The sequence below is a fragment of the Gopherus evgoodei genome, chromosome 10, assembly GCF_007399415.2.
Source record: "Gopherus evgoodei ecotype Sinaloan lineage chromosome 10, rGopEvg1_v1.p, whole genome shotgun sequence".
Classification (NCBI taxonomy): Eukaryota; Metazoa; Chordata; order Testudines; family Testudinidae; genus Gopherus; species Gopherus evgoodei.
This window is the reverse complement of record NC_044331.1, coordinates 28,430,332-28,443,825: the sequence shown is the minus strand read 5'-3', so window position 1 is coordinate 28,443,825 and position 13,494 is coordinate 28,430,332. Positions and strand designations below refer to the sequence as shown.

General features: G+C 39.5%; 1 protein-coding gene across 5 annotated transcripts in view; it reads right to left on the bottom strand.

Moving 5' to 3' along the window:
• Nucleotides 1–205: 205 nt before the first annotated feature.
• The window catches only part of CHRFAM7A (CHRNA7 (exons 5-10) and FAM7A (exons A-E) fusion), an 88,414-nt gene continuing 75,125 nt past the window's right edge, over nucleotides 206–13,494 (bottom strand). For all 5 annotated transcript variants that reach the window (XM_030578901.1, XM_030578900.1, XM_030578902.1 and 2 more), the window contains 6 exons: nucleotides 12,788–12,867; nucleotides 11,168–11,335; nucleotides 10,392–10,586; nucleotides 8,759–8,845; nucleotides 6,787–6,896; nucleotides 206–4,451 (listed from right to left, as the gene is read on the bottom strand). In XM_030578901.1, coding sequence (XP_030434761.1) covers nucleotides 3,933–4,451; nucleotides 6,787–6,896; nucleotides 8,759–8,845; nucleotides 10,392–10,586; nucleotides 11,168–11,335; nucleotides 12,788–12,867 — 1,159 coding nt within the window. In that variant the 3' untranslated portion in view covers nucleotides 206–3,932. The remainder of the gene's footprint in view (nucleotides 4,452–6,786; nucleotides 6,897–8,758; nucleotides 8,846–10,391; nucleotides 10,587–11,167; nucleotides 11,336–12,787; nucleotides 12,868–13,494) is intronic.

The window sequence follows — 13,494 nt, the reverse complement described above, 5'->3', positions numbered from 1 at the left end:
CAGCACAAAGTTCATGCATTGCTTAAGTGGTGTGCTAAACAGCATGTGACTATACAGAGATCAGGAAATTTCCACTGAACTTCTGCAATCATCCTGAGAAACTTTATTTCAGTTATTTGGGGTTGGTAAATGTATTGATCAACAAAATACAAGGAAGAAACAGATCAAAGACCTTCTGATCTAAAATATTTATTTGTACTGAACCAAAAAGGTGTCGCATTACTTTTATAACAAACAATATTTAATGGATGCATCATCTCTTTCTAATGAGAGCTGTACATTGTTTCTTATTAAAAATAATGTAGCAAAAGAAACTAACTCAGGGCTTTGATTTACTTTTTTTCAGTGCGACGTAAGAAGTGGAGCAGTCACAAGTGATCTGAGATTAAACCCCATAGCTATATGCAACATAAATTTCAAGAATCCTTTAAAAAAAACTTTTACACAATATTGTTAAATCCCATATAAAATAATTTACTATTTTAAATATTGTTTAAATATTTTATCTTTCTTTAAAACTATTTAATTTATAGTTGGAATTTATTTTTGGCATAATGACAATTTATTTTTTAAATATTAAAAAGCTTCATATTCAATATAAAAACAGACAAAGTAATGAACCATTGTCCAATAATATTGTACATGATATCAGCGCTCTAGAGTGAGCTTTTTAATGTTTCTGCCAGACAAGTCATTTGAGAGAACTCACTCACCACAGTGTAAGATCACAACAGATCACTATCAACATGTATCTTCTATATATTATATACACATAGAGTATATAGTATTTAATTTCCAACTTGATGCGTAGGGTTTTAAGTATACTTCCCCCAGCATTAAATGAGACTATCTTTTAGCACACATACATACAATACCTAGAGTTTGGAAAGAAAATTTTACCTATTTTGCTCAGCCCAGCCATCTGAAAATTTACAACTTCACATAACAAAATAAAAATTCACGGTTGTAATTGCTGGCAGCTGGCATCTTGCTATAAAATGGCAATATTTGTCTAAAAGGCTGTCTCCACTCTAGGAAAATTAGGACTCATAATTCATCATTGGTGCATTTCTGTGCTGGCAATGATGGAGGCTGTAGTGTAGACAGGATGCTGGTGACTTACCACCAAGTTGTCAAACCTTATTCTTAATAGTGTGAAACATCAGTGGTAAAACACCTGAGATTTAGATATATCCTATGGCCTGCACCGTTGCTACCTCTGGCAAAGCTGCCCCATAGGAGCACTGTAGGTCCCACTTTTCCAAGTGTAGACATAGAATGGTAACATAGGAGCTCAATGTCAAATTGTAATCCACTTTCCATCTGGCTACACAGCTACTTCAACAATGAACTTTAGAGTGTAAATAGGAAATATTTTGTTTAACACTAAATTCCATTTGAGGGGGAGCAGTGTAGTCTGACAGAATATTTCTACCACCATGTTACATAGTACCAAAAATTATGTCCATATCCAGCCAGATGGTCATATTAACAACGATTTCTAAGCCACCATTTTTAGAAATAATTTTTTTGAGGGAATGGATAGCTCAGAGTATTGGTAAAGATCTTTGAGAACTACAAGTAGTTGAGCAAATCTCAAGAATATATTCCATCGATAGTCACTCAACTAAACAATTGAATTTGCTTCATCCTGCACTTGCACTCACTTTCTGTGAATATTATAACAGGTGAATTGGCTACTGGGAATTTTTGCTGACACAGCACATTTTAAGCGATTGTTTAATAAATACCTCCAAAGACATTTTCAACTTGAAGACTAGAATTTGCAGAAGAAAGTAGACTGGCAGAGCATAGCTCCTAGAATCGGGGAATTATACCATGTGACCTGGGTTTCCACTCAAACTCAGATACTCATAGTGAACGGCTGATGAGCAATCTACAAACCAAGAATTATTCAGTGAATAATTTTGAATAAATACATCTGAGAAACTGATTTCCTCGGGGCAAATCAAAACCAAAGAGACTAAATTAACTAATCAGTATAAATTATTTGCTCAGCTCTAGATATTATAGGTGGGATTCTGTGCTGCACTTCGAGGCACAGCACAAGGGGAGGGGAGCTAACATAGCTTTAAGCCTCATGTTGCACGTCCTGATCCTGGTCTGCACAAACCCGTAGGAGCAACATAGACAGGCCTGTCTAAATTACAGCAACCTCTCTGGACTGCCCTATGGGAAACAGCACTGTCAGGAATCTCCACAATGCTGTGCATTGTGGCTCAACACCCTTCCCACTGCCAGCATGCCCCCTATGCCAGAAGAATACTCCCCCAGCTATATAGAGGACTTTTTAAGGGCCTCTTTCACCACTCCAGGGATTTTATTTGGCAGCAAGTGACCAAAGTGGGGATGAAGCTCTCAGCCAAAGCCTTTCAACTGTATGTCTGTAATTCAAATCCAGCTAAAATCCGTAATAACCAAAAGTGGCTCCTATCCCATTGCTCTTACAGCTGTCTGAGAAGTTATTTGGATTCTCAGCCTAATATCCACTTCAATAAAAACCTGCCACAACTGGCATCAATTTGCAGCCTTCTTGGCAATCTCAGAACTAAACTAGCTTCTGCCGCATAAAGAGAGCCCCATCCTCTGAGATCACAGTTCAGGCACATTGGCAGGACAGAGTAGGGATACTTTTCAGCACCTGTTTTGTAGACATAGGACTTCAGTCTCTAGCACTGTCAGCTCAGCACTTTCCTTGAGCACCACATTCACTTGAAAAGTTTAACATTCCACGGGGGGGGGATTTTAAAGGTACAAATTTTAAATGTTAGGCACCTAATTACTTATTTGTGCACTTAAAACTTTGCCCATAGAATGATTTTCTAAAAAGGAATTCCTATTTAAAATTTCCTGGTGAATATTTACAGCTTATGCACAGCAAGAAGAGTTTTCAGCTTTAACCAATGCACTGAGTGAAAAAGCTAAGCAGTTTTCTTTCCATAATATGTATTGGTAAGTCAACAGAAAGATGATGCTGCATCTAAAATACTGTGCATGCATCAGACAAAACATTAATTTTGAACATTGAAATGACTCATTTTGCTTTAGATTTGCCATTTATTTTTGAGTTTGTATAGAGAGAGTTATTTTTCCCACATTGGAAAGCAATCACAAAAGACCCAAGTCTCTCGTTAATAAATGAAGACGTAGAGATCTTGAATCCTGCATTTTCCTTTTAAAAAAAAAGACAGACATCAATATAGCAAAATAGGTTCAACAAAACTTAGCAGTTCAAAGAAAGTCTTTGCTGGAGAAGGCAGTGGGTATAAGCCCCAAAATTAAATTCCTTGACAAATCATTTGAAGTGTGTTTCAAAAATTCAGCCCACACTTTTAGTGCTGTTAAAATTAGGATCTATGCTTCAGAGCCGGCTCCCATTAAAGTTGGTAGTGTCCATTTTGGCAGCCTCAGTTTTTAGGAGCCCAACTTGACACACTTTTCAGGGGCCTGATTTTCAGTATTGCTGAGTACCTGCCTTCTGAAAATCAGGTGTCAGCTTGGGCCCCACTTTAACTAGTTGCTTCTGACAACATAAGCTGGTGAGAGTGTTCCCTCATTATAGCGTTTGTGTCATTTATTGGCTAAGGGCCTGATCCAAAGCTCATTGCAGTTAATGGGAATCTTTCCATTAATGCCAGTGGCCTTAGATTGGTCCATAAGATACTTTAGCAATAGCTTACAAACTGTGGACTCAACCCTACAAACTGAATGCTCTATTTACACACTTCAGTGGGAGTTAAGTCCCTCAACATCTCACAGGCTGGAGTGCGCCCTACAGACATTTTACTGTTTTTAAATGGGTCACTGAGTAAGAGTATATTCATGATAAGGCATGTTTTTTTTTAAAAAGACCATGTACTCATCTATTTGCTACAAAGCATACCTTGGAGGATCACAGACATTTTGCAGAATTAAGCAAAATCTTTAGACACAGCCTCTACAAAGTTTGGTGCGGACATTAAAATGCCGATCGTACAAATGATTGTGAAGACAGAAAAAGCCATCAAGCAGAGACGGTCTACCACGGAGGCTGCAAACTTCCATTCATTGCAAATGGCTTCCTCCTCATCCTGGTCTCTGAATCGGTTTGCAATATATCGGACCTCCTCCAAGATCTTAGCTAAATCTGGGTCACCTTCAGAGGGGTGTCCACTGTGCAGGAGAGTCTCTTCTTCCGTTGGTGAGCAGGTCATCCTCCCACAAATTACCCCAGAATCAGTGGTCGGAGTGCAATGGACCCCTTCCAGCCCCCGGAACCCAATATAGAGCATATTCCCATTACTGGCTTGTTGTCCACTCACAGTGTTCATGTCCACACTTGACAAGCTACATCGACGTGGCTTATGCTGACAGGCAGGGCGTACTTTATCCTCCCCTGGTCTCTTCATCCTCAGGAACCAGGCACACCAGTTCAGAAGGATGATTCTTGTCTGGAAAAAGATTGAGAAGTAAAACATCTTTGTAATCAGAAAGACTGATCGTCATCCATACCTATTTGTATTGTAGAGCCCTGGTGCTCTCTGTCCCCATAGGTGCGGTGGCGGCTGCCACAGCCTTGGCTTGAAGTAGTTTCCATTATATACAGGGTTTATTACAATTTGGCTAAATGGCTCTCAGCACTTCCACTGTAAAAACTGTTCCAGCGTCCCTGTGCTCCCTGGTCTCTATTTGCTGATTTTGCCTGGTAGCCTAGTGGTGATGTCATCGTTGTCCTATAGTCACTCTCAGCCATTGAGTCCACTGTCCCACTCCCAGAAGTACTGCTAATGGCCATATACAACTGTCAAATTATTACTGCTGTGGGCTGGTCTGACAGGTATCTCAGTAATGTTGATTTTTTTTATCACATTCATGTCAGAGCAGTGACGTGACAAACTTTGCTGTTTTTAAATTGAAACTATGGAGTTTCCTTTTATTAGAAAACAATTATTTTCAACGAGACTCAAAATAGTTTTGCTTTATACTTGAGGTAATAAATAAAATAAGTGTTACAAACAGAAATAGGAGTGAAAGAATTGCAGTCTAATACTTCAGTGCTTTTTGGAGGCAGCTGCTAAAAATAGGCCATACTAATTGGATTGGATTGCTATATTTTACAGTGTTTTTACTATACTCACACTCAACCCTTTTATGACAGCTGGTTACAAACTGTATAAAACAGATCTGCAAATACACAAAGAACAGATGGAAAAGAAAAGTCCTTGGTAAAAAAGATTAGTTTCATTCCAGTTGCAAATCAAATCACTAGGTTTCATTTTATTGTTTTTTGCATTGCTGTTTTCTAGCAGCCCTACAAAAAGGACAGATGAGTCAAAGAATGCTTCAGTTCAAATTCAGGCTTCCGAAATTCAGCTCAATCAGGATTTCAAAAAGTAATTCCAGTGTTTCTCTTTCCTCGTCATAATGTCATTTCATTGTTTCAAACCACATGTAACTCTTGCAATGTAATTTATATTGGATTTAGTCCATTTGTTATGATTTTAGAATGCCATGTAGAGTAGATATACTCCTGATGACATTTTGAGGGTAAATGTTTTGGCTAAAGACAGATTTCACATGCCTTTGTCTTCATATTTCCCACCCCCACTAATGTAATTCAACTAAAACAACAGACCACCCCCTGATCCAAAAGCCTATTGACTCCTACTGAGTTTAAATGGGCTTTTGATCAGGTCTTCAGTGCCAAGTCTTGCTTATTTTACATGAGTATTCCAACTGATTCCAGTAGGAATATTTATGCAAATACAGTCATCAAGATTTGGTTTTCTAACTCACTCTACATTGGTCTATATATAATCAGTTTTGTTTCTACATTGACTGATACTTAACCAGTTCTCTTTCAATCTTCCAATGCCACCACCTAACTGTCTATAATGTAATCTCTTTGGGGCAGGGAATATTTAATGTCTGTAAAGCACTGGGGCATGGGACTGTGGGTATGGGACTGTATGAAGTAGTGATCACTTGTTCCTGCCTAAAATCTAAGGAGAGTACTTTCCACCTTCACTATTGACCTGATGCTGCAGGATGCAAGGTAAAATATATGGGAATTGAGAATGCACCTTACCCTTTGCAATACCAACCTATGCAGGACACATAGAGTATGTCCACACAGCAATTAAACACCCACAGCTGACCCGTGTCAGCTAACTGGGGTTTGTAAAATTGGGTTGTAGACCTTCGGGCTCGAGCTAGACCCCGGGCTCTAGGGTTTAGACATACCCTTAGCATTATCTCGTCAATATTCAGTTACTATGCAAGATTCTAGTTCTCAGCCATGCTATAATAGTGCTTTACATAAAAACAATAATTCATGGTACTAGTTCATGAAGATGGCATTATACTTTGGGGAGAGTGGAATATGACAGAGATACTAACTTTTCACCTTAACATACCTCTCTAAAAGATGGTCACAGCTGCAGCTGTTCATAAGTAAACAATACTTAAATTTATAGCAGCTACTGTAATGAAATTAATGTGTTCTTATTGGACACAGTACTTCGTGTTCTAGGTGTTTTAGTTGTATCACAGGAAATTCTTAAGATAGAAACAAGATGACTATCTTAGTCCTTGCAACGTTTCCCTCTTACTGAAAAATGAGAGGCCCACAACAGGAAACGTATGTGGACATTTTTGCTCAGCTATGAAGCTTCCTGGGGGAAGGACATCAAGAAGTAATGGGTTTCCTGCCACTAGGACACATCTCTAATCTGAAAATGTATATAATGAATAATTAGATGTAAATGAACTGGAATCAGACCTTACCCACTTTGGCATTTTCCCCCCATCTGGGTCATGATGGTGATATTGCAGAACAATAACAGTGACAACAACAGAAAGGCCAACAATAATCATGGTGCTGGCAAAATACTGAGCTGCAAAAATAAACACATAATCAAGATATGTAAAATTATAGTGATATACAGTGCTTCATACATCTATTATTGTGTGAATGCATACACCTGCATAAATAGGTACTAATCTGAAGGAACACAATTAAAATGGAAAACAAATTTGATTCTACACAAGCTACTTTTTAATGCATTTGGGAGAGATTTTTTCAAAAGCAGAAAGAGTAGTCAGGCTCCCGTCGCTTACTGATTTTTCAATGGGAGTTGACAACTGTTATGTTCACAGCATATAATTAAATATTCTTCCTGCAAAGTTGTAACATAACACTGCTTTATTTCTTAGCATCCAGAACTTAACACCCAAGAACCAAAACCAGAGAGCGACAAAACAGTCTGCTCCCTAAGAGAGGCAGAACTTAGCGCTCTGACAGCATAAGACACATATCAGACTCTTCCTTACAGAGCCCCCTACCCTGCAAACAGGATCAGGAAACACCACACATACTTAAAGTGATAATGTGTAATTTTAACACAGTTTTTAATACAACATAAGCACCTGACTTGTTTTAGTGCCTTTGAAAATCTCCCCTTTCGTTATTGTTATCATTATTAGTTAGTTGGTTAATATCAGAGAGTGGTTGGGGTTTTCTGCTTGTATATCAATTGCCAGGTGGAAGAATTGTAATGGAAAATTCCCTCCCCCTTCCAGAGTATATTTCAATCTGCTGTTTTATAGAGTCCTCACTTACAGTGTTCCAAAATGCAACAACTGCATACTCCAAAGGAAATTCTTTGGCATTATCCCCAGCGACATCCCATTTGTTTTCTTTATTATGCTCCAGATCTTCCAGCAGACCAGAGACAACCCCCGACAAGAGGACCCTGCTTATGACAAATTTCACTGGATGCCAAGGTAGTAAGAGAGGGAACTACTATGAGGCTTGAGTGGGTGGGAGACCAAACACTTCAGCGAGCCCCTGTGGGCATTCTGCCCACTCTGCAATGTCTCCTATGCCCACATGAGTGTTTTCTCACCCAAATGTCCCTATGTGACCCCCACTGTGCCGTTGTCCTCCCACAGTGTATCCAAGCACATGTTCCAGAACCATTCCCATTGTCCCCATAGTGTGCTCCCTATCTTCCTCCCAATATACATTCCCCCAGAAAAGGGGTGGGCAAACTTTTTGGGCCAAGGGCCACATCTGGGTGGGGCTGGGGCAGGCGGTTGGGGTGTGTGAGAGGGTGTATTGTGCAGGAAGGGGTTCAGGGCAAGGGATTGGGGCCGAGCAGGGGTGCGAGGTGTATGAGGGGGCTCAGGGCAGGGGGTTGGGGGGTGGGGCTCCCTGCACGCCTGCCCTGTCTCCGGCCCCGTGCCACTCCCGGAATTGCTGCAGCCCCAGGGTGGGGGCCGTGCAGAGACCTCTGCATGCACTGCCCTTGCCGTGCCTCCAGGTACCTCCCCCAAAGCTTCCATTGGCCATGGTTTCCTGTTTTCGGCCAATGGGAGCTGCATGGGAAGCAGTGCCTGGAGGCAAGGGCAACGCATGGAGGCCTCTGCCCCCTCCTCCCCCCGCCTGGGGCCGCAGGGATGTGGTGCCGGCAGCACTGAGGGCTGAATCCATGGCCCTGAGGGGCCAGATCCATGGGCCGTAGTTTGCCCACCCTTGCCCGAGAAGGAGGTGCTGAGCAGCCTCAACTCCCACTGAAATCATTGCTCTGCACTATGCAGGATCAGACCTACACATCTCTGATTCAACTGCTGTAAGCGCACAAATCATACACTTTCTAAATGTGCCTTGGTTTTGGCCTTGAAGTGATTTAATTCCAGCTTGTCTGATTAAAAAAAAGAGAGAGAGAGAGAGAGAGAGAGAATAAGTTAAGGTTACCTATTAACGGCACAGAATCTGATGTTGCTGGCATAATTTCTGCCACAAGTAGCATAAAGACAGTAAGAGACAATAAAACTGTTATACCTGAAAGATAAATATGAAGTACAGAATTAGGACAGCAGCTTATCAAGTAATTGCTATCCACTAAAGAACAGATTTGAAGAAATGCTGTGTGAAATTTATTCTCACAATTCTACCTTTACACTGATTTACTGATTTTACTCAATCCTGTTCTCTTTTGATACTACTTTAAAAATTCCCATTTTAGAGGGTAGAAATCTTGCCAAACTAGTTTATTTTTTTCTAAATCTGTGCTTTTAATAAATCTAATACAAAACCCTTCATGATTAGGTCCCAATTTTTGTGCACTTGTACACATGTAGGAGCTGGATCTAATAATTTATTTTTGGCCTTGTTGAACCTTGCTATACTAATACAGCACTGTTCGCTTTGCATCACTGTCCAAGGGATCTGATAAAATATGACAAATTAAAGTACTTCTTGTTTTATGTTCCATCACCCCTTTTGAAAAGTTCACGAGGGAGTCTTTTGTTTTGCGCTTTCAATAACTTGATACAGTATGTGATGTGCTGATCAATAAGTTTGGAAGACATGAAGCTAAAAGGTACAGTAGTTAATCCCAGAAAACAGAAATTGCCCTGGGAGAGAGATGGATGTTCTCTCTGAAATTAGCTGTTGATCTCTGAGAGTTGCTTGCTCTAAGCAGTTCTGATACTGATTTGTGGATTTTGATTTTTGTTGCTCACTGATCTGCTCCTCTGAATATGACTCAGCTGTTGTCCTGATGGGATCTCAGGACTAGATTTGCACAGAGGGAACCACTGTCAGTTGGAAAGGGACTGCAGGACAGGATAGCACATCCTAAAAATACAGAGGATAGTCAGAAGTCAAGGGCTAAGGAAGCTGTGCTGAATTCCAAGAGAAACATACACTAAACATTAAAATGGCACTTGTGCAGAGATGCCCAGTTTATATTCTGTCTTTTGAACAACACTTTTCATTAAATAGAAATGAATACATTTGTTACATCATACCTTAACTATCATGTGTTACGAAGATTCCAGTTTATCCACTCCACACAATCCAACATTTAGCCATAGATTTACAAAAAGAAGATAGCCTTACCACTAAAATATTTAAATGGAAGGAGCCCAACTTTTTCAAAAGGATGCAAAGGATCCTTAATGTATCACTTACTAGTGAGGAATATAAACTGAAAATAATGCCAGACTAAAATGCCCTTATACATGTTCTTTACAACAGAACCTTTATTCGGTGAAATTATTTTTCCCCTCCAGGGTGTAAGTGTCAAACAGGAGCCCTATTTGTAATACAGAATTATATAGCTAAACATTGTAATGCTACTGGTGTGTTTTTGTTGTTTATGTAACTCCTAGCTCCACCCTAACTAGTAGTATGACCTTTTCTTTCATATCTTTGCTAAGACACACCGTAAGATATGCTTTAAAAACACCTACATACATTTATTAGATAGAAATGCAGCAAGATAGACAAACTTTTCCCCTGAGCATGCTGACGCTGTCTAATTACACTGAAATCAGAAGCCTTTTATAGAGCCAACTTTTAAAATACTTCGTAATGTGTTTACCTAGTGAGATCTTCTCTCCTGAGTCAGCCGGAAGCAGAAAAACTAATAGGGCAAGTGCAGATATCAGCACGCAAGGAATGAGAAGATTGAGTCCATAATATAGAGTCCTACGTCTCATAGTCACTGTGAATGTCACATCTGGGTAAGGTTCTTTACAACATTCATAATAACTTTCACTCTTCTTTCCAGGAACTCCTGCATAGAAAAAAAAAACATGGAGAAAAGCAGAAGCTAATCTGCATATAACCTATGTTAATGTAGAAGTTACATTTAGAGTATCATCTCTGAAGTCCCACAGCAGGTAAAATGTTCCTCTTTAATTCCAATTCTCCTCTCTGAGTCAAAAACGTTTTCAATGACCTTGCAATGATCAGAGTTCTCTCAGTGCCTCCACCTTCTCCATACGTTCTTCACCTGTTATCATTTTTTCTACCACATTTCCAATGCCACTGTCTCAGACCTTCAGAGTGTATCCCAATCCACTGCTTGGTGATCCTATCATATATCTTCTGTTTTCTGATATCTACAAAGAATGCTGGTTCATATGTCTGCCAAGGATCTGTCAGGTAAATGGACTGATGGATCAGCATGCATTTATACTGGTACTTGCTACCTGAGCTGTGTACATTTTTACTATCTGAAAAAAAAAGACGGGGGGCCTGATCATCATTTACACAAAAATCCTTTTATACTGATCTACCTTTCCATCCGCTATAAAGCCCCTTTACATTCCCAAAGTACAGAGTGTAAATGAAAATCAGGTCCAAGGAGCTTACCTATTAGATCCCACTCTCCATTTGAAATGTATCCAGATATATCTGCTTCTTGCATTTGTAAGTCCAAGGACCATCCACCATAGGTCCAAGATCCAAACTTCAGATTACACTTCTGAACATCAAACGGAAACCAGCGCACATCTATGTAGCACGAGCTCTTGAATATGCCTACAGTAGAGGTTAAAAAGAACCAAAAAAATCAATAGAAATTCTTGCTTCATGTACTGTTTCATCTGTTTTTGTAACTGATCTCTGTTACACACTGCAGCTGTCCAGTACTTACTCTGAGGGTATGTCTACACAGCAAAGAAAAACCCGCAGTTGGCCTATGTCAACCGACTTGGGCTCGCAGGGCTGCAGCCCAAGCCCAGAAGCATACTCATCAGTGAAACAGCCCCATAGTCTGAGCTATGTAAGCCTGAATCAGCAGCAGGTTTTTCTTTGCAGTGTAGACATACCATAAAAGCACACTTAATACACGTACGGTAAACCTCAAGAAGTGAAAAGGAAGAGCATTCAAACTTACTATAGTAATAGATTTGCAGAATCTATATATTGACTATATATCCTCCTTTCATTGAATTGCATAGGCCACTTCTCTGATACCTTTTCCTAGTGTTACTATTCTCTTCATGATGTGCCTGGGCTGGGATTTCTGTTACTAAATATAATGAGAGGCCCTGTAAGATGATTTACTGTCTTTTAAGATATACATAACATTGGCTCATTCCTTTCAAGAAGGCTAACCGCTTTTTGTTGTTTGTGGGGTTTATTGTATAAAACGGTGGGCAAAGTTGAGCATGACAGATCAAGGACCCATCACTCAGTACCTTGCAAGATCAAGATCAAACACCAGTTGGAGCTTCCTATGAGCAGAAGGGTAGGAGACTTCATGGACCATACCAAGGACCGCAGTAGATTTAATTTACCTGGGAAGCACTTGGATACTACAGGGATGGTCACTCTATATGACCCTAAGCTAGACAAAAGAAACTTGATTCTAAGAACAATACTCTAGGGAACAGAAACACCACCAGGTGTCCAATCAAACACAGATAACTATATTTCAAAATTTCAAATATGAAATACAAGTATTCTCAGAAATAAACTACAGACCAAAAGCTGTTCCGAGAAAGTGTTTGGTGCATCATTTCAAATAGCAAATCCATCCAAGAAATTAATAAACTACTTACTATAAGGAAGAATTCATGAACAGAGGGGCCAAATTCATGGAATAAATTATTCATGTTTAATTATTCCCTCAGCTTTAGGAAAAAATATTCTTTGTATGTTAAAAGGTCATATCATTTTTATTTCTATTCATAATTCCAGACTTCTGAAACCATGAACTGATAATAGGAAATGGGGCTAAACCGGTATATGACAGAAGCTTTACATCATTGCAATTGATAATTTATTTTTGTATGGTGGTATCCATGCAAGAATGTGTTCTTAAATGATACATGCATAATTGTAAGTACATATATGTAGTTTATATAGTTTTAAATCTAGCAAACAGGTACTATCTGGATTTATATGAAAGCATTTATACCCAAACTATGAGATGACTTCACATATGAGTAGGCAAGAGCTATTACATGAAAACAATCTATTTCTTACCTGGGGGCAGGTATTGGCAGTGTCCTGAAGAATTGACTAAAACATTGACATGAAATGTCGCATCAAATCGCTCGTCAGCACTAGAATGGGAGGCAAGAAGAGCTGAATTACACGCTGATGGAATCAATGAGGGCTTAAAGAATTGCAGTATTCTTACAAATTGTGAATTTCCCCACCCCGCAAAACCAAAAACCTCTTGATTGTTTTCTCCTCTAATTCCAACTTTATCCCAATGTCCTGTACCTGACTTCATTGGAGTTACTCCTGATAAACACAGCTGTAAATCAGCAGTTAATGGTCTCATTCGTTCACTCTCTGATTAACTGGTCTATAATCTATGATTAGATTAACTACAATGGCATTGCGTGATTGGTTTCAATTTGCAAAATAAGCCCTTCCCAAAAATCCTAAAGGAAGTTTAAAAGGAGAGCTGGTCTCCTCTTGTTGCCAGCAGCATATAACTTTCATTAGCATTAAGAGGAGTTAATGAACATTGAGAGAATTTATGAACAATTTTTCCTCCTTACCTGCCCCCAATACAGCCACAGATTACTTTTGCTCAGTGAAAAGACTATTTAATATAGCTGAAAGCCTGATCAATCCCCACTGACATCAACAGGCGTCTTCCATTCACCTCTGTGGACACCAGATCAAACTCTAAGTAATTAACTCAGAACTGACAAATCAGGAGGCTGGTAAACTAAAAT